The sequence below is a fragment of the Saccostrea echinata genome, unplaced genomic scaffold (genome assembly GCF_033153115.1).
Source record: "Saccostrea echinata isolate AGI-Se365-2 ecotype Australia unplaced genomic scaffold, CSIRO_AGI_Sech_v1 ptg000015l, whole genome shotgun sequence".
Classification (NCBI taxonomy): Eukaryota; Metazoa; Mollusca; class Bivalvia; order Ostreida; family Ostreidae; genus Saccostrea; species Saccostrea echinata.
The window spans coordinates 5295278-5322500 of NW_026889764.1; the positions used below are offsets into that span (position 1 = coordinate 5295278).

Genomic DNA, 27223 nt, shown 5'->3' on the forward strand with positions numbered 1-27223 from the left:
CAGTATGTATCAGTGTATGAGGTTTTATGAAAAGATCTTAAACAGATCCTTTTAACTGAACTGATTTAAACAAATTTGACTCCCTACACCCAAGGATGCTTTGTTACAGGTTTGGTTGAAATTGACCCAGTGGTTCTGGGGAAGAAGATGAAAATGTAGAAAGTTTACAGAAAACACAATAACACGAAACAAGACAGACGGACGCCGGAAACTCTTCAACCAAAAAAGCTCACGTAAGCCCTGAACACTTGTCTAAGTAATATCCATGCCGGGAAAAATGTAGATTGGGTACTTATATCAAGTTTTTTAGGGGTATCTCCGAAATGTATCTTAACTTCAAGCACAAACTTTCCTAAAACATTATGACAAAAGTTTTCCGTTATAATAAACAAATTTTCCCCTCGCATTTTCTCATTTCGTCCCATCCATCTCCGCTAATCAATCATTCTGATAAGATTACCTTCTAAAACTTAGGTTTAATTTACAAAAGAGAATTTCGAACTTTGAAAGAAATCCTAGAAATTTAAACAATGTAAATGGTAACGATAACGAACAGTGATCATTGATTTTTCACTATTTCTTTATCTTCTTGAAAAAGAGTGGGTGGTGCTTCATTTTAACAAATCGGAGACCCATTCACCTAAAGATATTCTGTGGCAAGTTTGGTTGAAATTGCCCGAGTGGTTTTTCAGACACTCGACAGAAAGATAGATTTTGATCAGAGAAGGTCTGTTGAACTAAGGTGAGCTAACAAGATATAAAGCGATGCTGAAATCAATTCATCAGGGAATAGCTTTTGTATGCAGGTCCGATAAAAGGGCCCAGTCCAATAGAAAATTAACTCTTTTTAAGGTAAAAATTCCTAATGGACAAGCAGATTTAATATTTAGGGGCTTCTTATAAAAACAAGAGGCCCATGGGCCACAACGCTCACCTGAGTTACTTTGGCCCTGTTGTTCTTCACCAGACTCCCCCCTTTGTAATACTTATTGCGGCCTCGCCCTACCCTCGGGGGCCATGATTTGTACAATTTAGAATCTACACTACCCAAGGATGCTTCCACATAAGTTTCAGATTTTCTGGCCCAGTGGTTCTTCAGAAGAAGATTTTCAAAGATTTTGCCTATATATTTCAATGTAAAACTTTGAGTCCCTATTGTGACCCCGCCCTACTCCCGGGGGCCATGATTTGAACAATTTAGAATTGACAATACCCAAGGATGCTTCCACATAAGTTTCAGCTTTTCTGGCCCAGTGGTTCTTGAGAAGAAGATTTTCAAAGATTTTGCCTATATATTTCAATGTAAAACTTTGATTCCCTATTGTGGCCCCGCCCTACCCCCCCGGGGGGGGGCATGATTTGAACAATTTAGAATCTACACTACCCAAGGATGCTTCCACATAAGTTTCAGCTTTTCTGGCCCAGTGGTTCTTGAGACGACGATTTTTAAAGATTTTGCCTATATATTTCAATGTAAAACTTTGATTCCCTATTGTGGCCCCGTCCTATCCCAAGGGGCCATGATTTGAACAATTTAGAATCTTCACTACCCAAGGATGCTTCCACATAAGTTTCAACTTTTCTGGCCCTGTGATTCTTGAGAAGAAGATTTTTTAAAGACCCCACCCTATTTTTGTCTTTTCTTGATTATCTCCCCTGATAAAGGGGGTTTGCCCATCATTTTAACAATTTTAACTCCCCTTCACCCAAAGTGTACCAACTTTGGTTAAAATTGGCCCAGTGGTTCTTGAGAGGAAGTTGAAAATGTGAAAAGTTTACAGACGGACGGACAGACAGACGGACGGACGACGGACAAAAGGTGATCAGAAAAGCTCACTTGAGCTTTCAGCTCAGGTGAGCTAAAAAGTATAGGATTTTAAGATTTTAACGGCTCATACATATGTGAATAAAAACAAAGCCTACAACTATCTTCATTCAACAATAAAACAAAATATAAGTATTTCCAAATTTTGCCGATTTTTTAACTTAAAATTCCCAATAGAAAAGGTACAGCACCATACACCAAAGAGTGGTCAATGAAGGCCCAAACTCACCAAACAATAAATACCAAACTGAGCCACTCAGAAATAACATTTACATAATTATTCTAATACTATCTCTAAGCATGTTTTCCACATTAATACAAACTAAACTGGACACATTAACACCCTCTATGGGAAGATTATTATATGGAAAAGACCAGACAACAACACAATTTAATATTAAAGTTAATCTCCCTGTTGGTAGAATTATATATTTTTTAACTGGGTTTACACTATTTCAACCACTTTTAAGGAGATAAAGTTAAATGTCAGGCAATGCAAACTGCTACAATTTACGATTACCCTATTATGTTCTCTTTTTTTTAGTCTCAAAGAAAAAAATTATTTGAGATTTTCTTAGAGATAAAGACAAAACCTCTGATCACTGGTGAAATTCCGCCCTGGCCGTTGAACCTTACCTACTTTAATTAACCATAGTTTACTTAAGTACTTACTTTTATACTTTACTACTTTAATATGATATACTATCATACTTTGAAACTTTACTGTTATAAACTGTAAATAAACCTTTAATTTTTAACCTTCATATCTCTTGTATTCTATTGTAAATCTTATACAATACCAAATTTGATGCACCAGATGCGCATTTCGACAAATTATGTCTCTTCAGTGATGCTCATGCCGAGACATTGGAAATGCAAAATATTTAAATTAAAAAAACTCTGAAGAGCTGAAAAAAGGGAGTGCCAAAGGCTGGAGCTAAATGCGTCGAAGGATCACAGGAATACATGAGGGGGATAATCCTTAATTTTGAAATATCAGTCAGGTAAATTCTGGAAATATGTTAACATATTGGTAACACTGTACTTCTCAATCTTAAAACATATTGCATTTAAGAATTTGATAAAATGATAAATAAAAATTTGAAATTCAAAGTATAATAAATACTTTCATTTACTTAAATAAAAAAATTTATACTTTGAATTACTAAAGTAAGACTTTGAACTTTGATTTTCTCTAGTAAATCTTTTGTGGTAGAAGCCAGGTTTTTTTTTTTTAAAATTGAACTTGGATAAAAATGGTGAGACAACAGTAATCAATCTAAAAATATCTACATACAATACAAATCAGTAAAAACAGGACAGAAAACACGGACCCCCTAAAATTCCAAAGTTGGGATCAGGTGCCTTGGAAGAGTAAGCATCTCCTGTTGACCATTCACACTCGCTGTGAGCCCTATTGATCAGGTAGACAGAACATTCTGTAGTCAAGATTAGAATTTAAAAAAAAACAACAACCAAGGCCTGGTATGAAACATGTAAGCCAAAATAACCCTATGATAGGTTATACATGTATTTGCTAACAAAGTCATCATAAAGGTCATAAAATTTTAAAGAGGTTGTTACAATCCCTAAAATCCCTGCAACACCAACATCAATGTATCTTTCAGTAGCATGCCTCGGTTTAAAAACTGATCGTACGCAGAGTATGCCCTTGAGTATCGAATAAGTTGGGAGATTGTAACACAATATGCAGGTGATAGCAGAATATCAGTACATATAGAAGGAAAGTTGCCAGTCGAATAGCTGACGTCAACTCGTTTGACTTTTATATCTGACGTGTATTCCCTGTGAGAAGACCTTTCCTTGGGTACCAAAATATTGGAACTCTTGATCTTGGAGTTTGACCTAAATTTGAAAAAAAAAAACAACTTTAACCCCCCCCCCCCCCCCGGTCATACCATTTTGAACGATTTGTGCTAGGGCTTTCATGTCAAAATTGTATTCCTTAGGTACAAACATTTTTGACCTTTTCACATTGACCTTGGAGTTTGACATAATCTTGAAAAACTCTAACCATAGCCATAATTTTTTAACAGTTGTTGCTAGAACTTTCATATTTCACATGTGTATTTCTTGTGACAAGACCTTTCCTTGGATACTAACAATTTTTACCTTTTGACTTCGGAGTTTGACCCACTTTTTTAAAAAACTTAAACCTTGTCTTTAATTTTCATATGTGTATTCCTTGTGACAAGACATTTCTCTGGGTATCAACAATTTTGACTTTAACTTTGGAGTAAAAGGTTCTTTTGAAAAATTTTAACCTTGGTCATAACTTTTGAAAAGTTGGTGCTATACCTGTCATATGTTACAGGTGTATTACTTGTGACAAGACCTTTATTTGGTCAAAAACATTTTTGATCTCTTGACTTTGAAATTCGACTTGCATTTCAGAAACTTTAACCTTCACCCTGAGCTCCATTTGGGGGCATCAGTAATTCAAAAACACACCTTGTTTACCTTTATTCTAGAATTCTACAACCAAATATTTCCGAGGAGCACTTTATCAAATCCTAAACCAAAGGGCCTAGCATATATACACAGAAAATACCCTAAAAGAGAATATTTTACAAGCTTCAAAGACTAGAACCGTTTTATTCTTGAAAAATACTTTCTAAAGTTCAGAAAAAGCTGTTTCTTTCTTCTTAATTTCAATATGTTCTCTTTGTGTTTAAATTTAACAATTCTCAGGGATGCAATGTGAAATGTCAGGGTATTTTCTATAGACACGTCGCACATCCTTTTTTGAAGATCTAATGAAATCCTTTCACTGATACCTGATAATTTATCTAAATAAATGAATGAAAAATTACTATTAAAAAGTAATAACTTTGGCATTTTGTTCAAAATTCATTGTCTTATATTGCGGCTTTATTTTATGATCTTACGTTTATTGTTCTTCGAGTAACTAATAAACTTTTTATTATAATCATGCTTTCAAGAATTTCTATCCAGGAAACTTGAGAATATAATGTCGTTTGGAATTTGTTTAACATTTTATTCGCAAACTCCAAATCCAGTTTATCTTCCGATAACAGTAAAATCATACAGTGATTGCACTGAACAGCAAAGTTTGACAGCAAATAATTTCATACTCTTTATTTTAAAATATTTAAAACAGTCTTTTATATAAATCGTGCAGATTTTATCTATATAATGTTTGATCGCATCCCATCAAACGTACACATATATACCAGTGATAAAATCAAAATGAGAGTTGTAATAGGCCGTAGAGAATAATCCAAATTATATACGTGTGTACAAGCTAAAACAATGATAATAATTTTAATTTTCACATTAGGGTCACAAAAGGAAATTTGGGATGTCCTCATTTCCAGTGAACTAGATACATAAGCTGAAGTTAATAAGTACGAACAGTCGCATGAGCATCATTAGATGCTCAAGTTAACAACACCTCAGCCCCATCTGGGATTTTAACTTTACTCCTATTTGAAATACATTCTTCACGTTGGAAGAGAAGTTCTCAAACTGTATGGTATTTTTCTTTATGCTTTGGAGTAAAGATGTTATTTTTCATTAATTGATAAACCTAACCCAGTCTTAAGATCCGAACCCCGAATAAAAAATCCCAGTTTGGAAATGAATTCATACTTAAATGTCTTCAGGTATTTAACACGCATTTATATTTTGACACTGTCACTTACAAGTTATTTTAACATAATGCGTTACAGAAGTAAATATTAACTTGTTTGTTACATATCAATATCATTTTAACATAATATAAAATTGAAATTTCATTTTTAAAATACTGATATTATACGGATTCCCTTATTTTTCTTTTGTGAATGAAAAAAAGTTGAAGATAATTAATCGATCTTAATATATCTACAAATCTTGGAAAACATTGAACCCCCCCCCCCCCCCCCGGGAAATTCCAGAGGTGGGATAAGGTGCCTGGGAGAAGTCCACATCTCCACCCACACTCACCTTCCTGCAAAGATTTACACAGTATTCCCGATTATCATCAATATATAGTGTCTTTATACTCAAAGCATACAACAAAGCAAAACTAATTAGGACCTTTTTTAATATATCTACTTATAATACAAATCTTGGAAAACATTGAACCCCCCCCCCCCCCCCCCCCCGGGAAATTCCAGAGGTGGGATAAGGTGCCTGGGAGAAGTCCACATCTCCACCCACACTCACCTTCCTGCAAGGATTTACACAGTATTCACGAATATCATCAATATATAGTGTCTTTATACTCAAAGCATACAACAAAGCAAAACTAATTAGGACCTTTCTACGTACTATACACTTTTTTTTCACATAGCTCCCCTTTTCTATTGTAACTATATTTTTAAAATACAGGTAAAATATACATTTTTTCGGATTTACAAAAGCTTGAAGCATGAATTATTAGTACATTTATTTCTGACAGTATTTGAAGTATAGCAAGTTATATAGTACAAGATCATATCAGATTTGCAAATAGCTTGTGTAAATATTTTATAATAAGGTATGGATACTATTGATAGGGAAAATATTAAGTTTTTTTCTCGATTTTTTAGAAATGCAAAAGGAGGAGGATAGGGGCTTTTACATTTTGATAAAAATCTAACATGAAATAAAAATGTATTGTATTTAGAAGATAGGCAAGTTAATTTTGAAAACATTACTTTATTGAAGCATACAACTTTGGTCCATCGACCTAATTACTACAAAAATGAAAGCACTATCACTTCCACAAAAGCTGTCCAAGCTTTATCGTTTTTCTACACTTCCTTATAGATATGATCATATCTGCGGGAGATAAGGTTATACATATATCTATATTATTCCCTCTGTAATGCATATAACTTCTTTTTGTCAAAACAAATTCTCCCTCAATCTATTAAGAAAGAAGAAGAAACGTGATTATTTCCTTTTAATTGTAAAGATAACTAGAAATATTTTATAGATGAGAGAATAAAGATTGCAAATGGCTGAAAGACGAGTAATACCTTCTAGTGTTGACAGCAGTAATGGATAATGACACAAGTTCGCCTATACCTTTTCTTCCCTTTTCTACCAATCACATTTTATCAATTACATATTCCACCCACTTAAACTGTTGCACTAAATTATAAATTTTTTATAATCTTTTAACTTCAAATACTGTAAACCAAATTTTATTCGCGTTCAAGAAATAGTCGCAAGTTTCGTTACCTTCTATTACGTGCGAATATTTTACACCGCAAACCATTCTTGTAATTTTGTATTTGTGTAGATGTAAAATTTAGCAGTCACTAATTCATATCATACTAACAAATCGTTAATTACAGCTGTTGCTATTATTAGTTAGTAAATACTGATCGGGCAACAGTGTGCTTAGTGTAATTAAGTTGATATTTTCTTTTGAAAGACTAACTTCAACATTTTATTAACAGTATAATTAAAAACTCCAAATGTTGAAGAGCTGACGAACAAACTTTGCAAAATTTCTTCAATAAACTTCTTCTTGAATCATAGATTTTAAATACTTATAATTTCTAGGATGTTTCATACTGTTCATTCCTTTATAATAAAGTGGGAACAAATGAAACTATTTCAACCAACAGATAAATACATGTAGCACAAAGTTATTAATGTACAAATAATTTCATTATTAAAAACTGACATTTAATTCTACTTAGAAAACATACTAATGCTTGATGTTAATTATGAAACATCTTTGACGAATGAAATATTTGACTTGTTAGAAAAAAAATAATTAAAGGTTATTTTGTAATTAGCGGTTGAAAGTTATTTCTTAAATTCCATGAACATTAACTTCTGAGTACATGATATAACACAGGTGAAAGTAACACTGCGATAATCAACGTAACCTGCTTCTGGTGTTTAGGATTCCTGTCACACACGTTTTCCCCGGTTTGGTTAATTGGGTTGGGATAATTTTCACTTTATTGTATCTAACACTCTCTCAATGAGCTTTCATACATTTTAAATCTTTAAAAAAAATCATACTTTTCAAAAATTATGTAAAGAATGCATAGTTATAAATAATTCAACAAATACAGAAAAAAATCTCTTTCCTTAAAATATATTTGACGTGCATTCAAACTTCATATAAAAATTTTAAAACAAGAGGCCCATGGCAGACGACGCTCATATCAATAACGTTCTCCCCGTGCTACCTCTTCGAACGGAGACTTTCCCCCCTCATTATTCCAATGAAAAATTCTGACCCTTCTGTGAGCCAATCTTTGCTCCAAAGGGATCACAATTATCCAAACTTGAATCCACACAACATAGGCATGTTTCTGGATGTGTCCATCCTAAAGTTCATCATCCATGCACGTTAAACATAACAGGCCATATAATTATAGAGCTAGTTTAAAACAATATCCAGGTCACTCATCAGGAATATATATGTCAGACTCAGCATTCAAAGCTGGTCTGGAAGTGTCCATCCGTAGATACACCATCCAATGGATACAAATTTGGTTAAAGTATGGCTAAAATTCACTCATCTGGAAAATAAAGGTCAGATCCATCATCCGAATCAGATTGGGTAGTGTCTATCCATAGACGCATCATCCATGAAGTTTGATCCGGACAGGAATAATACCCGGTAGTTACATGTACTTAGGAATGAAACTGCTCCAAAAACTTTCACCTGGTCACTCTGACATCGGAAAATATAAATTAGATCCAGCATCCGAAGCAAGTCTGGAAGTGTCCATCACAAGATGCATCATCAATGCAAGTTTGGTCCTGGTAGGGATTATAGTTACTTCGGAATGGACCTGCTCCAAAAATTTTATCCTAGTCATTCATCTGGAAAAAGTAGGTCACATCTAGCATCCAAAGCAAGTCTGGCAGTGTCAATCCCTAGATACATCATCCATGCAAGTTTTGTCCAAGTACGGCTAATAGTTACTTGGGAATGAACCTGTTCCAAAACCTTTAACTTGGTCACCTATCTGGAAAATGTAAGTCAGATCCAGCATTCAAAACAAGCTTTGTAGTGTCCATCCCTAGATGTATCATCCTTGAAAGTTTGATCCCGATAGGGCTTATAGTTACTTGGGAATGCACTTCATTCAAAAACTTTAACCTGGTCAGTCATTTGGAAAATGTAGGTCAGATCCAGCATCCAAAGCAAGTCTGGTAGTGTCCATCGCAAAACGCATTATCCGTGCAAGTTTGGTCCTGGTTAGTCTTATACATGTAGTTATTTGGAAATGGACCTGCTCCAAAGACTTTAACCACGCCATTCATTTGAAAAATGTAGGTCAGATCCAGAATCTGAAGCAAATGTGGCAGTGCTCATCCCTAGATGCATCATCCTTGCAAGTATGGTCCAGGTAAGGCTTATATTTACTTGGGAATGGACCTGTCACAAAAACGTTAACCTGGTCATTCATCTAGAAAATGAAAGTCAGATCCAGTATCCAAAAGCAAGTCTGTTAGTATCCATCCCTAGATGCATCATCGGTGCAAGTTTGGTCCTGTTAGGACCTTATAGCTAATTGGGAATGGACCTGCTCCTAAAACTTTAACAGGGAGCACTAACACTAACACTAGAACCCTGAACCAGGGGCCATAAAATTCACAATTTTAGAAGAGGCCCCCCTCCTCATCAAAACTATGTACTTAGTTCATTGGCTTAATACCCTGGAGCAGAGGAGAAGATTTTTAAAGAATTAATGCATTTTCAGAATATAATTACTAGAGCCCCGCCCTAACACCAGAACCCTAACCCCGGGGCCATGAAATTCACAATTGTGGAAGAGGCAACCTTTCTCATTATAACTATACATTTAGTTTGTTAGCATAATACCCTGGAGCAGAGAAGAAGATTTTTAAAGAAATAATGCATTTTCACTATATCATCATTAGAGCCCCGCCCTAACACCTGAACCCCTCACCAAGGGGCCATGAAATTCACAATTTTGGAGGAGACCCCCCTCCTCATCATAACTATTTACTTAGTTCATCGGCTTAATACCCTGGAGCAGAGGAGAAGATTTTCAAAGAATTAATGCATTTTCAGAATATAATCATTAGAGCCCCGCCCTAACACCAGAACCCCTAACCCCGGGGCCATGAAATTCACAATTGTGGAAGAGGCAACCTTTCTCATTATAACTATACATTTAGTTTGTTAGCATAATACCCTGGAGCAGAGAAGGAGATTTTTAAAGAAATAATGCATTTTTACTATATATTCAACAGAGCCCCAACCTAGCACCAGAACCCTTTCAGCATTTGACTTAGTTATAGATTGTTTTTGCTGACATTAATGCCCAGGAGCAGAGAAGTCATTGTATCGACCATAGAACTTGCAAAATGATGACTTTAAACGAGACTGTTGATATTCTTGTTTCATCAACTTGTTTGTCAATAACTTACCTTGTCTTAGAATTTTTTCGTACGCATAGCATATTCTTGCAAATCAAATGAGGTGATAAGGGTTTATTGCTAAATAGGTAAAGGAAGTTGACGATTGAAAATTTAAAGTCAGCACGTTTATCATAGAGCTTTGTTATTAAATTCTCCAGAGGGACGTTAAACAACAAACAAACAAACAAAGACCGTTGAATCATAAATTGTTTATATTTAGCAACACTCTTCCATTGTTCACTAATATGGAGACGCCACCACTTGCCGGTGGAGGGCTGCAAATTTTTTTTACCTATACCCAGCACTCAAGGCCATTGAGCAGTAAGGGATCTTTTTATGCCTCCGTATCGAAGATTCGGGGGTATATAGTTTTTGCCCTGTCTGTCTGTTTGTCCGCAAAAAATTTAACCTTGACCATAACTTTTGATTGGTTGGAGCTATGATTTTAATATTTCACATGTGTATTCCATGTAACAAGACCTTCCTTTGGATACCATCATATTTGACCTTTTGACCTTTACCTTGGAGTTTGACCCACTTTTGCAAAATTTTATGAGACTTTAACCTTGGCCATTACTTTTGAACAATTGGGGCTTGGAGTTTCAAACTTCACATGTGTATTCCTTGTAACAAGACCTTCCTTTCGATACCAACAACGCTGACCTTGGAGTTTGGCCTACTATTGAGAAACTTGAACAAAGGCTATAACTTTTGAACGTTGGTGCTAGGGCTTTCATGCTTCACATATATAATCCTTGTGACAAGACCTTCCTTTGGATACCAACCACTTTGACCCTTGACCTAGGAGTTTCATCGACTTTTGAAAAACTTTAACCTTGGACATAACTTTTGAATGGTTGGAGCTAGGGCTTTCATACTTCATATATGTAATCATTGTAACAAGACTTTCCTTTAGATACCAACAATGTTGGCATTGACCTTGACGTTTTACTTACTTTAAGAAAACCTTAACCTTCGCCATAACTTTTGAACAGTTGGAGCCAGGGTTTTCAAATTTCACAGGTATATTCCTCGAGGCAAGACCTTTCTTTGGGTACCAACATTTTTTGATCTCTTAACCTGGAGTTTGCCTTGCATCTGAGAAACTTTAACCTTCGCCATAACTGCCATTCTGGGGCATCAGTGTTTCACAAACACATCTTGTTTGTGCCAGCAGCTACTGCGATACGGGACCTTGGTTTATACGGTCTCGTCCGAAGGACCGGTCTCCACGTCCCACAGTGGATTTGAACCCGCGACGTAAGGATCAACTCATTACTTCGCGACTCTAGAGCAGACGCACTAACCACTGCGCCATGCGGGCGATATGATTCAACGGTAAACTGTTAATTATTTCATTCCGAATTTCCTCTGTCGGTTTTCTAAATTCTATTTACTTTTCATCTTATATAACCAGAAGAAAAAAAAAGAAATTTATATTGTCCTTATTCTCTTCGGTATTAAAATTATATGATGCTTAAATTCGTGAGATACGTTCTGGAATGGTTATTATTATTTTCTTTTATTAGTCATTGCATGCTATTCAATTTGGTGAATAATACATGAGCTTTAACACATTTATAAAATAATATGGAAAAACACAGAATTTACCTTTCAGTATAATGTAAAAAAATAAAAAAGAAAGAAAGAAATTTTTAAAAAAAAATCACACAATTTCGTGCGAATTTCCTCTGCATCATCAGAAATTTACCTCCGATTTTGCATATTTTCTTCAAAAAAAAAAAGTAAATTATTAAATTTTTTTGATATTGAAACTGCTTTATTACATGGTTACTTTTTTCATTTGGAATTTTTTTTTTTGAAATTGAAGATACTGTGGCCTTCAAGTCGACATTTAGATATATCGACCACGTATTCTGAATTAACAATAGTTATTTCCATTCATATGTCGACATGGTATATCCCAGTGAGCTTTAAAAAGACACCACAGAGTCTGACACATCTGTCTCATATTTGGATTTTTAACTAAAAAAATATGTTAATGGTAATCTAACAACAAATTTCTATGATAAACGTGATGACTTTAACTTTTTAATCCTCAAGTTCCCTTACTTATGTAGCAATATACCCTCACAACCTGCATATTGGTTGTATATCTCTCAGTTGATTCGATACGCAACATATGAACATTTTCTAAAACGAGGTAAGTTATTGACAAACAAATTGATGAAACAAGAATATCAACAGTCTCGTTTAAGGTCATCATTTCGCTAGTTCTATGGTCAATACAATGACCTTGTCAGCAAATACAGTCTATCATTAAGTCATATGCTGACTGACGTTTTTCATACTAATTGTTAGGCCATTATTTACACACTGAATTGTCATAGGATTTTCCCGTTATTTCCCGATCATGACAAGGAGTACACGGCGGGTGTGACCGGTCGGCAGGGGACACTCGCTCCTCCATGGTACCTGATCCCACCTCTGATGTTTTTGGAGGTCTGTGTTTGCTCTGCTCCCTATTTGTATTGTTTTAATGTACTTTCAGCATGAATGCTATTAGTTATATCCATATTTCATACTGTACTTTAAACCAATTCATCTCCATCAAATGAACCATGAGTAATAGTCATCCTTAAGTTTGTGTTAACAAGAGAAATTATGTAATTTTGGTTTATCTTAGCTTTTTTATTTAAAAACAAAATAAAATAAAAACTTGCAACTTTGATAATTTTTTCTTAGAGATGTAGTAAAATTCCGTAAAAGTAATCTGTAATATATTGGCACCTTAGCATCACAGCTGATCGATAAATATATATATATATATATATATATATATAAATATCCTAAACCAGATAAAGGTTAACTTCAGTTTTAAATAAGAGTTATTCAGAATTGCAGACATATATAGAACTGAAGTTAATCACTTCACTTCATGAAATAGAATTGGAAACGGATTGAATAATCAATCAAAAAATAACACATCCTTATTATTATGCGTAACACACATTAATATACACTGTACATGGATTTATGTTCAATACCCATAATGGCGAGCTTTGGATAAAATCTGATGTTATTAATTTCTATATTTGGAAAACCTGGTAAATAAGACAAGTATCTAAAGAAAGTAATATCAAATGATACTAAACTCTAAAAATATCGGTTATATTTGTTATTTACAGAGAAAACATGTCAAAACAGTCAATTAAATCTTAAGCTTTATGGATTATGGCGACACTTTTCTCCAACACTAACGTTATGAAATGACTGAACTGGCGAGTATTTATTTAAGCCACTGTTATCAAGTTCCAATTTAAAAAAAAAAAAAAAAATCAAGACACAAAATCTCTAACATTCATTAAAAAAAAAAACAGTCGAAAATGAACCGTAAGATTACTCATTTATGATCAAGGTTTCGAAACAAATCTTCCACATTGAACATGCACCATTACGTAAAGTACATAGTACATAATTACAAACACAAAAACAACAAATAAACAATTTTTCTTATTAAAATTTGTATAAATATATTGAATTTGGTGTGAACCCTTTGTTTCGTCTGTGGTGGAAAGTATTGCTTCCATTAAGTCAAATATGTCGTTGAAATGCTTACTGAAATGCTTAATGCTTTTCCTCTTTCGTCTCATTGTAGAGACCGGTCACCGTAGGCTAGTGGTAGGGAGTTTGCTTCGTGATCGGGAGGTCCGGGTTCGATTCTCGTTCGCCGCGCCGCGTCACACCTAAGAGATAACATAGGTAGTGACTGTTCCTTCGCCAGGCGCAGGGCATAAGAAGTGAATTGAGGTTAATTACTAATAAGTAAACTTCTTGAGACCCCATTGGAAACCATAAAATATGACCCGACAGATTCATACACAAAAGCCAAAAATTTTCAGCGCTTACAACCCATACCAGCATTAGAATCAATAATATTAAAGAAATACTATTATTTGGCAAACCAGGGATGTGAAAAGAGGAAACGGGCAGGTAGTTTCGACCAACCTTTCCTGTCATGGTATCTAGCTGCAGCTGGTTATCAATAGAAATTTCAAACAAGAGGCCCAGGGACCACATCGCTCACCTGAGCACTCTGGCTAGGAAAAAGCAGAAATCAGTTCAGTCTTGAAAAGTTTTGATATAAAATTAGTTCGAGGGGGGTGGGTGGGTTAATTTGAACTTGAATCTATACTTCAAAGGGATGCTTTTGAATTAATATGATGAATAATGGCTATGCTGTTCTTAGGAAGACATTTTTTATTGAAATATCATTTGTATTCCTTTGTATAACTATGATCCCCTGTTATGGCCCCTCTATTCTCCTGGGGTCATGATTTGAACAAATTTTGAATCTACATTACCTGAGGATGCTTTCATTTAAATATGACTGATTATTGCTTTGCAGAAGAAGATTTTAATAGGCTTGCTTTTTCCTATGTATTCCTATGTAAAACTTTGATCGCCCATAGTGGCCCCACCCTACCCCTAAGGGTCATGATTTAAACAAATTTGAATCTACACTACCTGAGGATGCACCCTTAAAAAAAACCAATCATGGCTTTGCTGTTCTTGAGAAAAAGATTTTTACAAATTTTTCCTATGCATTTTATGTAAAACTTTGATCACCCATTGTGGCCCCCAACTTACCCCTGGGGGTCATGATTGGAACAAACTTGAACCTGCACTACTTGAGGATGCTTCCATGTAAATATGACCAATCATGGCTTTGTTGTTCTTGTGAAGAAGATTTTTACAGATTTTTCCTATGTATTCTTATTTAAAACTTGGATCGCCCATTGTGGCTCCACCCTACCCCTGGGGGTCATGATTGGAACAAACCTGAATCTACACTACCTGAGGATGCTTCCATATCAATATATCCATTCATTGCTTTGCTGTTCTTGAGAAGAAGATTTTTAAAGAATTTTCCTATATATTCCTATGTAAAACTTTGATCGCCCATTGTGGCCCCACCCTACCCCCGGGGGTCATGATTTGAACAAACTTGAATCTACACTACCTGAGGATGCTACTACATAAATTTAACCAATCATGGCTTTACTGTTCTTGAGAGGAAGATTTTTAAAGACTTTTCCTATATATTCCTATTTAAAACTTTGATCATCCATTGTGGTCCCACCCTACCCCCGGGGGTCATGATTTGAACAAACTTGAATCTTCACTACCTGAGGATGTTTCCATATAAACATGACCAATCATGGCTTTACTGTTCTTGAGAAGAAGATTTTTAAAGAGTTTTCCTATATATTCCTATGTAAAACTTTGATCGCCCATTGTGGCCCCATCTTACCCCCAGGGGTCATGATTTGAACAAATTTGAATCTACACTACCTGAGGATGCTTCCATATAAATATGACTAATCATGGCTTTGCTGTTCTTGAGAAGAAGATTTTTAAAGAGTTTTCCTATATATTCCTATGTAAAATTTTGATCGCCCATTGTGGCCCCACCCTACCCCCGGGGGTCATGATTTGAACAAACTTAAATCTACACTACCTGAGGATGCTTCCATATAAGTTTCATATTTTCAAGCACAGTGCTTCTTGATTTTTAAATGATGCCATTAATTTTTCATGAATTCATGATTATCTCCCCTTGGAAGAAGGCGTGGCCCTTCATTTGAACAAACTTGAATCCCCTTCACCCAAGGATACTCTGTGCCAAGTTTGGTTGAAATTGGCCCAGAAGCTCTGGAGAAGAAGATGAAATTGTGAAATGTTTACAACGACAACGCCGACGACGACAGACAACAGACAAATTTTGATCAGAAAAGCTCACTTAAGCCTTCGGCTCAGGTGAGCTAAAAAGCTTCTATTCAACCAAATACAAATCCACAAAACATTACACATCACTTTCTTCGGAAATGATGTGTTTGAATTCTTCATGGGAAACGTCGGCCTCGCATTTAATTGATAGTATTCCATTTTCCGCTAAGTATCGCTTAATGTAACATGTTTACAGCATTTCTTGTAAAGTATGATTGATTGATTGTAAGTTGTTTTACGTCCCATTCGAGAATTTTTCACTCATACAGAGACGTCACCATATACCGGTGAAGGGCTTCAAATTTAGACCTTTACTCCGCACTCAGGGCTAATGAGCAGTGAGGGTTCTTTATTATGCCAACGCCTATCGTGACACGGGGCCTCGGTTTTTAAGATCTCATCCGAAGGACCCGCAGCTTTCACCTCAGAGTGCCGAGCGCTTAGCGAAGGAACAGTTGCTACCTATTTTTTATCGACTTAGGTCAGTCGCGACCGTGATTCGTTCACACGACCTACCGTGACTGTTTCTTGTAAAGTATGAAAAAATGCTTTGTTTAAGTCCTTTTTCGCCTCGAAGTCAGACTTGCCTTGTTGGTCCCTTGTGTTAACAATTTTGCCAATATTTATACATAGACAACGTCTATCTGAAAGTCACATATTCGTCTTATGGAGAAAATTAAGATTAACGGTCCATGGTAAAATAAGAGTATGTTGTCACTGGTTTTTCCTGTATTGTCTATAAATATTTTTTAAACTAAAAAGGACACATATACACATTTTAAGTTGTAAAGAAAAAGGAAAGATCTTTAACTACATGTACTTAGTAGTTCTCTAAGTCAGATATCATAAGTAAAATGTAACTGAAATTAAACATCAAGTCGTATTTACATTGATGTGTCGAAGGGCTATAAACAGGTGTGAGATAATTTTGATTTTACGGCTATATGTTTAATTCTTCAACTCGTATAATATCTCTATGTCTTTTTTACGAAGGCTGACTTTTGATATATTTTTATGTTTTGGTTCCTCCCTACATTCGGATATTGGTGTTTGGTAAAGCAGAACAAAAATCAAAATAATAACAAAAAATAAGTTAATTTAAATTTTAAAAAAATTGTAATTGATTTTTCCCGACCACATTCATGCAGTTCCACGCTTTACTGCAACTCATAATTTACCATTTTAACTTTTTCATTCATTGGCGTGTGTAACTTAACAACAAAATGCTAATATTGATGACAAGCTGTAGGCCACGTTGGCTAACGAATTTAAGAAAACTACTAGCATATCCCTTGTTAATATATACTATAATTTATAAATCGTCTTATCTTGTTTGAGCATATAAAGAATTTTAGGATCAATACAATATATTGTCCACTTCAAACATTTAAGATCATATTCAGAACATCAAAGGTAACTTTTTATCAACAAAAATCCATTAAACTCCATCTATTCTATCATTTTCACCATCGTAAACAAACAAATAAAATAAAGATTACTTTAATCATCTCTCTTGATTCGACGTAAAATTAAATCAGGTATAGTTTCTTACAATTCATGAATATGAAACAAATAGGGGAAAAGCAAACTATCCCCACCCCCTTCTCCCAATTCCTCAGAATTCTTGTATGCAGATGAAGCTTTTTAGTGTTTGAAAGACCGAAATACCAGGTATGTCATTGTTTTATAAACTGTGTCCTTGTTGACATATTAAGCGGTTTTAATGATCTACTTAACCGATAACTAGCGTCTTTCAATCTGAAATTTACATGAATTGATCGAGAATTATCAAAATTTACACAGATTTTGGCAGTTGCTGCGTTTTTAATTTCAGTGAACGGGGCATATTTCTTTATTCCGTTAGGCATCTTCTTGAAGCGTCACAATTTAGCGGAGTATAATGAAGACACCAAATAAATGTAAAGTAAGCATTATTAAAAAACAAAGCTCAGGGCAGATTGTTATGACCGAGAAAGATGCATTTTTTATGAAGTTTTCTCGTTATTATTTTAGATGCAAGCACACTTGATGCAAATCCACCTGGATGAAAATAAGATGAATTAATATGATGTAAAGGATTGACAAGGTACAGGAAAATCTCGTGGAAGACATGAATTTCCGATTGCTAATAATCTTCAGATTATAAAGCAACTCCTTTCTGGATATAATAACATATTAATTTTCACTTCAATAACTATCCCGACCAAATCTTTTCAAATACCTAAGATTTCCATAGCAATCGCCCACATTAAAAATCTTACAGTATTTGTACACAAACATTCGCATGGGTCTTGTTTATTTAGCAAACAATGCAAACATCTGCGTCAATTACAATAAAAAAAACTATTTCTAAAGAAATCACATCTTTTAAATATTGTGCCCTCAATGATTCAAGGACTATGGAAAACTCCAAAAGGACAAAGTGACATATCTGTTTTACAGCTTTCAAGACGGCACTAAATAATGAAATAAGTATTATAGAAAATGTTAATTTTTACAAAATGCTCTGATTTTGTGTCGTTTATCTTCAAAGTGTAATTTTTCTTCAGTAAACAAAACTAAATTTAACTTTCTTTAGTGTTATATTTACGAATAGCGACATAGATTTTGTTTTCTAGAAAATGAACAATGTACAACAACCGATGCCTCATAAAAATACTAATTGTAATGTATAATATAATCTATGCCCAGTATGTTGTATGTTGCATATGTTTTTAATAAAAGAAAAAACTATTTAAAAAAAATGCCTTTTTGAAATCTTTTGAAATTTTATTGGTGTCAACGTTCTTCAAGGTTGGGTGTTTGCCAGACTATCTCAAGACTCTAATAAATTAATATTGATTGAAAAACTGGATCATTAGCTAAAATACAAATCTAGCATTAATATCGGTAATTCAAGCCAAAATCATAATCTCAGCAGGTCTTATTTGATCATTAAATACCAGGGAAACAATTCATTTAAAAAAACTGTTAGTATGCCGGTTTCGAATCTTCCTACTGCAAGATTGGGATAAATGAAACACGAGCAAACCCTCTAGCCTCCTACTACCCAGTTAAAAAGACTGGGAATTTTAACTCACATATTAAAATTAAATATTAAGTCTCTGTAGATCTTTTAAGGACGAGGCTTACTTAAACGAGCAAAAGAATGAAAAAAAAATCACCAATTGAACATTGTAGACCTATAATCATACTAGTGTTATTAGTCACTTTTAAGTATGTAGGTCTTAATTTCATAATAGAGTATTTCATAATTGAGTATTTTTTCCAGAAAATACCTCAATTTTTGCACTATGAAAAAAGTGAAGATAACGAACAGTGATCGATCTCAAAAAATCTAAAAACAAAAATCTGTGAACAAGGCATAAAACACGGATTACAGGAAATTCCACAGGTGGGATTAGGTGTCTAGGAGGAGTAAGCATCCTCAACATAAACATTAACTTAGTTTCTCTGCTAAACTTATAAACCATCCCTCACGATAATTTAAAAACTAGGCTTTTTGATATCATATACAACTGCTTCTTCAATAAAAACTGAGGTCGGAAATTTTCGTATCTTGTGATTGGTAATCAACAATATTACTTTAACACTGTTCGTTATCTCCTCCCTTTTTCATTAAAAATCATTCTGATTCTACACACAAGTAATCTGAAGATATTAAAAGGATGCTGGAGTTCCTCATTGACAACATTTATGTAGTCTTACGAGACAGGTCTTCCAACTCTTTGTCTGACAAGTGACATGACCTCAGCTTTTCCACCATCAACTTTCCTTACGTATACAGTAATATACAGCTTACACCTGCATAGGGTATTTACATCTCCCATCTTATTTGTTACCCAAGAGACTGCTCCGTGTGCGATCAATTTTTAAACATTAGAAGGATACTGAAAGGTAAGTTGATGTTACAGGGATTTCAACAACCTTGTTTTTATACTGAATTTGACAACGGAATATTCCTTCTACCTGATCAAAAAATAAAGCTCACGGCGGGTGTGACCAGTCAACAGGGGATGCTTACTCCTCCTAGGCAGTTGATCCCAACTCTGGAATTTCCAGAGGACCAGTTTTATGCCCTCTTCACAGATTTGTATCGTTTATAGATTTTTTTTTAGATCGATCACTGTTCACTTTTCGTTCTCTTTACCTTTTCCCAAGTAAAGCAGGAGTTGTGGATAAGAGATGGGTACCTCCGAATATTATAGAAAAAAACGACAGTGTCTATGTTTTGCCATGGAATCCTAAATACGTATCTCATCAAAATTTAATAAACGCATGTAAAAGGTACCAATAGCACTATGTAATAAAGATTCTGCGAAAGTTTCAATAAATTTTATTCAGTGTATAGGGAGAGTTGCGGATTAGCAATGAGTCCCCCCCCCCCCCTCGGTCACAGAGAGAATGGCAGTATCCATATTTTTTTTTCTATGGGAAACCCCAAATATATGCGTGATCAAAACAAAAAAATAGGAGGAGCACAATGGCACTATGTAATAAAAATATTCTATGAGAGCCCAAAATATGCATCTCATCAAAATGTCAAACAGGTGCACATTGGTATTATGTTATAAAGATTCAGTGAAAGTATCATTAAATTTTATTGAGTGGTATAAGAGGAGTGAATATACATACATACATACATACTTACACACACACACACACACACACACACATATATATATATATATATATATATATATATATATATATATATATATATATATATATATATATATATATATATGTAAGTCTCCGACGACAATATGTACAAAACGACAATATGTACCGTCACATTACAAGTTTTTTTTGGGGGGGGGGGGTGTTAGATAAATGCTTTTTTAATGATATTAAAAAGAGCAAGACTGTTTGTACTTTCACATACGTCGTATGAGATCACGACTTTCATATTTTTCCATCAAAGAATATTTTGTAAGTGTTGTTACTCAGATTCCTCGTGTTTTTGTTGAATTTGAACCTCTTTCACGACAACGCAATATAGAAATTCATTCTTAGGCCTCAAATACTAGTTAAAGATTCCAGAGAAAATGAAGCTGAATCTTTAAGTAAGGAGTTTATTCATTTCCTTATTCTATTATTTTCCTTGTTCCAATGAAAAAAATAAAGGAGAAAAAATATTAATGGAACAAGGGAAAGAGTAGAATGAAAAATAAACAAAGTTCTTACTTACGCAGATCATAGAGCGACAATCTTTCATCTGAAGGGAAGGGAAGGGAAATACTAGAGATGCAGCTTCATTGTCTATGGAATCTTTAACCAGTATTTTGGGACCTACGAATGAATTTTAATATTGCTATGTCGATAAGGAAATTAAAATCAAACCAAAACACGAGGAATCTGAATAAAGACACTAACAAAATATTCTTTGATGGAAAAATTTGAATGTTGAGGTCTCAGGCGACGTATGTGAATGTAAAAATAATCTCGCTGCGTTTTATGATTATTAAAAATTAGGAATACAGCATTTATTAAATCTGAGGAATGTTAAGTAGTTTCAAATGTATTTTGTCTTAAGATTTGTACATGTACAAATATATATTACAACTACAAGCGTTTTGTCATTGACAAAGATGTACATGTACAAAATGATACATGTTAAAGTCAATTAATTCTGCGTACATAATAGAGTTACTCTTACTTGTAATTTGACGGCTTATATCGACCATCGTAATTTTGGCACTTAGTATTGATGCGAAATATCTATCCAACATCAAACTTCTTTCATTTATGTCTTCAATGCATCTTTTCCAACAAAAGAGAAATGATGGTTTGTCAATTCAGATAAAATTCATGAAAGAAAAGCCCAAACAAACATAAAGCTTAAGTATTAAAATTGTTAAATTACTTCAAACAGGTTTTGATATTTCCCTAGCTTTTTTGCTAACAGTTTTAGCTCTATAGTTTTATTACCCCAATTATATATTGTAATCATTTATTAAGAAAAAAAATTGAAATTGAAACTCAGACTTAAAATATCATTTCTTTTAGTAAACACGATTTTGTAATAAATCTTTCTCAAATGAATAAATATAAGCACGGGAAAAAATTATAAAAAAAATATTTTCATTTTTACTTATGCATTAATCAATTAATGAAATACTGTAAACCAACTATTTTTGCGTGCGCGAAGCATCCGCAAGTTACGCGATCTTCTTTTACTCGCGAATAATTCTCGTCGCGAACTAAAACTTTTGATTTTATTTTTGTGTAGAATATCTTCTCAATCGAGAAAATTTATCACCGCAGATATGTTTCAAACTGAAGAATCGTGAAAAATAATTGGTTGACAATAATAAAAAGACCAACCACATAGCCCATCCCCAAAAGGGAAAAAAAAGGAACAATGTTTCAGAATACGTGAAAGAGATTTATGTACAAGAAAAGATAATATGATATAACCCTAGATATGATGGAATGCAATTATTGGAACACCTACAACGTTTAGCATCATCAATTTAAATAATGGGTAATCGAGGTCAGAGACGAAGCTATACTTATACTTATTTTCTAATTCCAATACACAGTGCTGGCCTTCTCTAATGATCTATTTCCTGACAGACTTCGCCACAGGTTCTTAAAGAGATACATTTACTTTTAGCAATGCCTTTATAAATGCCTATAAATATTATGAATTTGTTAAACTGCTTACATGTCTATGAGCATAGGTTAAACAGGAGGCCTCTGGCCTTGATGGTTATCTGAGTATCAATATTCTTCGGTTATGACCGTTTGAGCTACACAACCAAAAATGAATTTGAATTACCATATTATACTGGATTCTGAAAATTCATAAAAAATCCTTACAAACAAAGATACATACATGTAGCTGGTTTCAGTAAATGTACTACCAAGCCTCTTTCTTTACTCCTCACTAATATATCAACACCAGTGAAGGAGAAACTTCAGAAGTACTGTGCAACAATATATTCGACAATTGGTGTAAAGCAGATGTGGATACTTAAAAATTCCAAGGAACTTCTGGAAAATTTGAAATTACAAAATTTTACCAAAATCAATAACATAAAAACTTATGACTTTTCAACTCTATATACAACCATTCCCCACGATAAAGTAACGCCAGGCCTTTTGACATCACTGACAGCTACTTTTTCAATAAAAATTGAACTCGTAGATTTATTTACCTTGTCATTGGTCATTTGCAAAATTATTTTTAAAAACATTCTGATTGTACACACAAGTACTCTGAAGTTGATATTAAAAAAAAATGCTTGAGTGTCTGATTGACAATATCTATGTGGTTTTTGGAGACCAGGAGCCCGTTTTACAAAAGAACTTACGACTAAGACTAAATGTAATTTTGCAAAGAACTTTCTTTTTTACGTAGATATGAAAATGGTTTTAATCTTTTTTAAAAGAATTTAGAAAGGTGTATTTATGTCGGCAAAATGTAATAAAATCATTAATTGATTGTGCAAGATTTTACAATCACTTAAAGTTTTTGATCTTAGTCGTAAGTTCTTTTGTAAAATGGGCCCCAGGTCTTCCAACGAAATCTTATGCATGAAAAAAAGAAGAAATCTCTTGCTGTGGCCTTCAACTCGACATTTTGATATATCGACGACGTATTGTCAATTAACAGGTTATTTCCATTCATATGGCGACATGATAGATCCCAGTGAGCTTGAAATATAAAGGATACCACAGAGTCTGACACATCTGTTTCATATTTGGATATTTTACTACAAAAAGATGTTAATGGTAATCTAACAGCAAATCATTATGATAAACGTGATGACTTTAACTGTTCAATCATAAACTTCCCTTACTTATGTAGCAATATACCCTTATCACCTGCATAAGGAGTGTATATCTCTCAGTTGATTCGATACACATGAGCATGCTCTACGTTTGATCAATTTCTAAATCGAGGTAAATTTTTGACAAACAGGAAACAAGAATATCAACAGTCTCGTTTAAAGTCATCTTTTTCCTAAATTCTATGGTCGATACAATGACCTTGTCAGCAAATACAATCTATAATTAAGGGCATTATTCACACACTGAATTATCGGCGGATTTCCCGTTATTTCCCAATCATGACATGGAGCACACTGCGGGAGTGACCGCTCGGCAGGGGATGCTTACTCCTCCATGGCACCTGATCCCACCTCTGATGTTTTTGGAGGTCCGTGTTTGCTCTGCCCCCAATTTGTATTGTACAAATGGAACTTGAATGCTGTTTGTTATCTCCATACTTCATGTACATTATCACATTGCATAAGGCTTGTCTCTCAGATGCACAGGAGTATACTTTGAATATTATGAAGCTACATTGTGATCCCACCCTGATGCCTGATCCCTGAGGACACAGATTTCATATCATAAAACGCTCATAGCTTACTTCCATCATGCATACAGTTTGCTTGTCATTAATGGAATTTTGAAAGATACATTGTATTATAATTTTTCAATATATGATCAGCTATCCATTCTTCTAGTGCCATAATCAAAGGACATGAATTCTCTAATTTCGCTAAAGGGCAAATTGCTCATTATAATCATGTATACAATTTCGCTTCTAAATAACCATCAGTAAAGAGGAAAAACTTTCAAAGATGTATATTATTTACAATATAGGACTAAACCTAAGATCCATGGGGGACTGCAACCCAATAAACATGAATTTCATAACTTGTTAGATGGCTAATAGCTTATCATACTTATGCAAGTTTTTTTGCTAGATTTCCATGAGTAATGAAGATTATCAAAAGGTGTGACTCATTTTCATGATATGGCTTAAACCGGCCCTCGAGTCAGAGAACATGCCCATGAGACCGTGAAAATTATTTCTTTTCCCTACATTTTACATAATCTAAAGGGTGCATTTTGCCACACTGCGTGGAAAATATATCGGAAGACAATTTTGAAACACACAAACCTTTGAGTTAACAAACGTTTGAGTTAAGTATTAGAGTCCAGTTATCACTGTTCAGTCTTAACAAGGTTTAAAACGTAAGTTTCTCATTGTTTCCCCTGCTTATATCCCAGGGCTCTTAACAGATTGTGTTTTCTAATAAAAGTACATCAACACGATATCTCATCAGAAGAAGAACCAATGAGAAACTTTTTATTTATTTTCGAAATAGTCTTTAGTTGTCCCAATACCAAAAATAACGAAAATAAGGTAGCATGAAAATATACTGAAAACATCTTTTGTTACACGTTTTAAATTTCGTATTTTTCATGTTGGTACACCTCAGAATGATTTTTATTTAACGGTCACTGATTTTCTCAATTTGGAATATTTGTTTTATGCTCTATTAAAGAAAGAAAAAAGAAAGAAAAAGGGAACTTGTACAGATAAACGTATCAAGAAACTGAATTTAAGCCATTTTTAACCTGAGGTTTCTATATGATTTCCAAGGATATCATTTTTCTATTACAAACAAGGTATCAAAAAAGATTTTAATTTTAGATAACGTATTTGCTATATTTAATATACGAATGCTTACACTGATATGTTCAGAATATTAACTATGGCTTCATATTCCTAGAAAAAATTTTATCGCGAATATAGTGAAATTGAAACCCAGTGTAATGCATTTCATTTTGACAATATGTAAACCATTAGGACGCCTGGTATAAACTGCACAATATTTACAAACTGAAATACTGCAATTAATCAATAAATATCTAAATGGTCACAATGCTTGATGTAAATGCAGTGTAACTTACATTTCAAGGTACTTGTTGATACGTTTACAAGATACTGACGACTCATCAGAATTGTCAGGGATGCACTCGGCTTCCTTCTTCTCTCTTAAATAGAGGGTTTTCTAACCATGAGTACTTACATAATACAAGTCATCTAAATTCGAATACTAGTATATCAATTAACAAACAAAATTGATGCTTATCAGACCTTTTATTCACAAGAAATATCAATGAAAATCATGAACTGTATTAAGGACAGATGATACAAACTTTTAATAAAAATCATAGAAATAACAATTCAAGTCATTCTTACAAGTAATTGAATAAATTTAATTGCATAGATTTTGATTTTTCATTCAAAGTTTCACAATAATGGGATTTAAAAAGAAAAAAAAGTTGTATAGATTGATTTGATTAGAACATATTTGATTGCAATAATATATACAAAGGGATCGGGCACAAGTTCTAAAAACTTAATTCGCCCTCTCCGTATAGATTAATAAGGATGGTTGCAGAAAGGTAGAATTTTGAACATCAAAGAAAGATTACAATTTCTTAATATTCTGGAAATTATTTGCATCATTTACACCTAAAATAGGTCCAAAAATATATACCAATCCTGGCATCCATTTTGTTTGTTTGTATCATCTGTACTTAATAGGATTTTTTTTAACTTTTCTTCAATGCTATATTTTTCCCTCTAACACTTATCTATTTGAATCTAGTAATTTGCTTTCATTTCATTTGAATTAGATAAAAATTTCACTGTTCATGACTATAGTTAAAACCTGAGTGACTCAGGTGACCTAAAGATAGACATCCTACTCATTACCTCACCGCTATGCAAATTGAAAATGATCTACATTGCCTTATACATTCACAAAAAATTGATATGACATACTGATGTCATAAACTATTTTATAAATACTGCATGTAGTTGAGGGTAACATTTAAAATTTTCACCCCGAAAAAAAAATTGTTATCCTAAACGCAGCCGAGATTGACAATGGTTTTCTTGGGGTGAAAGTTTTCAATGTTACCCTTAACTATATGCAGTATTTATTATATCGGATGTTTTATTCTGATACAAATAACTGTTATCGATCCGTGAGCGTATGAATTCCGGGCATTCAACATTGTTTTTTGAAATTCACCCGTCGTCAAGTTATGCTGACTGTTGCTACATTCTGTTATATAATTCAGAGGGTAACAGTGATTTTACACAAATATTTCTCAACGAATCAAATTCAACTTATTTACAAGAAAGTATAATATCTAAGGAAAGAGCGTAAAAGCTTATGCAAGCTTACTCTCTTATGATTGTTAGAACATACATAATACTTAATGAAAAAGATGAAGATAACGAAACTCGATAGATGTCAAAAAATAAACAAACACGACAAATCTGTGAACAAAGCATAAAAAACGGAGCCCCGGAATTTCCAGAGGTGGGATCAAGTGCCAAAGAGGATTAAGTATCCCCTGTTGACCGGTCACACCCGCCGTGAGTCCTTTGTATTGATCAGGTAGACAGAACATTCTGTAGTCATCTGTAGTCATATTTAGTATAAAAACAAA

The 27223-nt window shown here is 33.9% G+C and overlaps 1 protein-coding gene across 2 annotated transcripts in view; it reads right to left on the minus strand.

The window, feature by feature from the left end:
• LOC133187439 (S-adenosylmethionine sensor upstream of mTORC1-like) overlaps window positions 1–27223 on the minus strand; it is an 85446-nt gene that overhangs the window by 34124 nt on the left and 24099 nt on the right. The window contains exon 4 of one of the 2 annotated variants that reach the window (XM_061322812.1): window positions 25667–25750. The exons of the other annotated variant lie outside the window; for it this stretch is intronic. Coding sequence (XP_061178796.1) covers window positions 25667–25750 — 84 coding nt within the window. The remainder of the gene's footprint in view (window positions 1–25666; window positions 25751–27223) is intronic. 2 annotated transcript variants of the gene reach the window in all.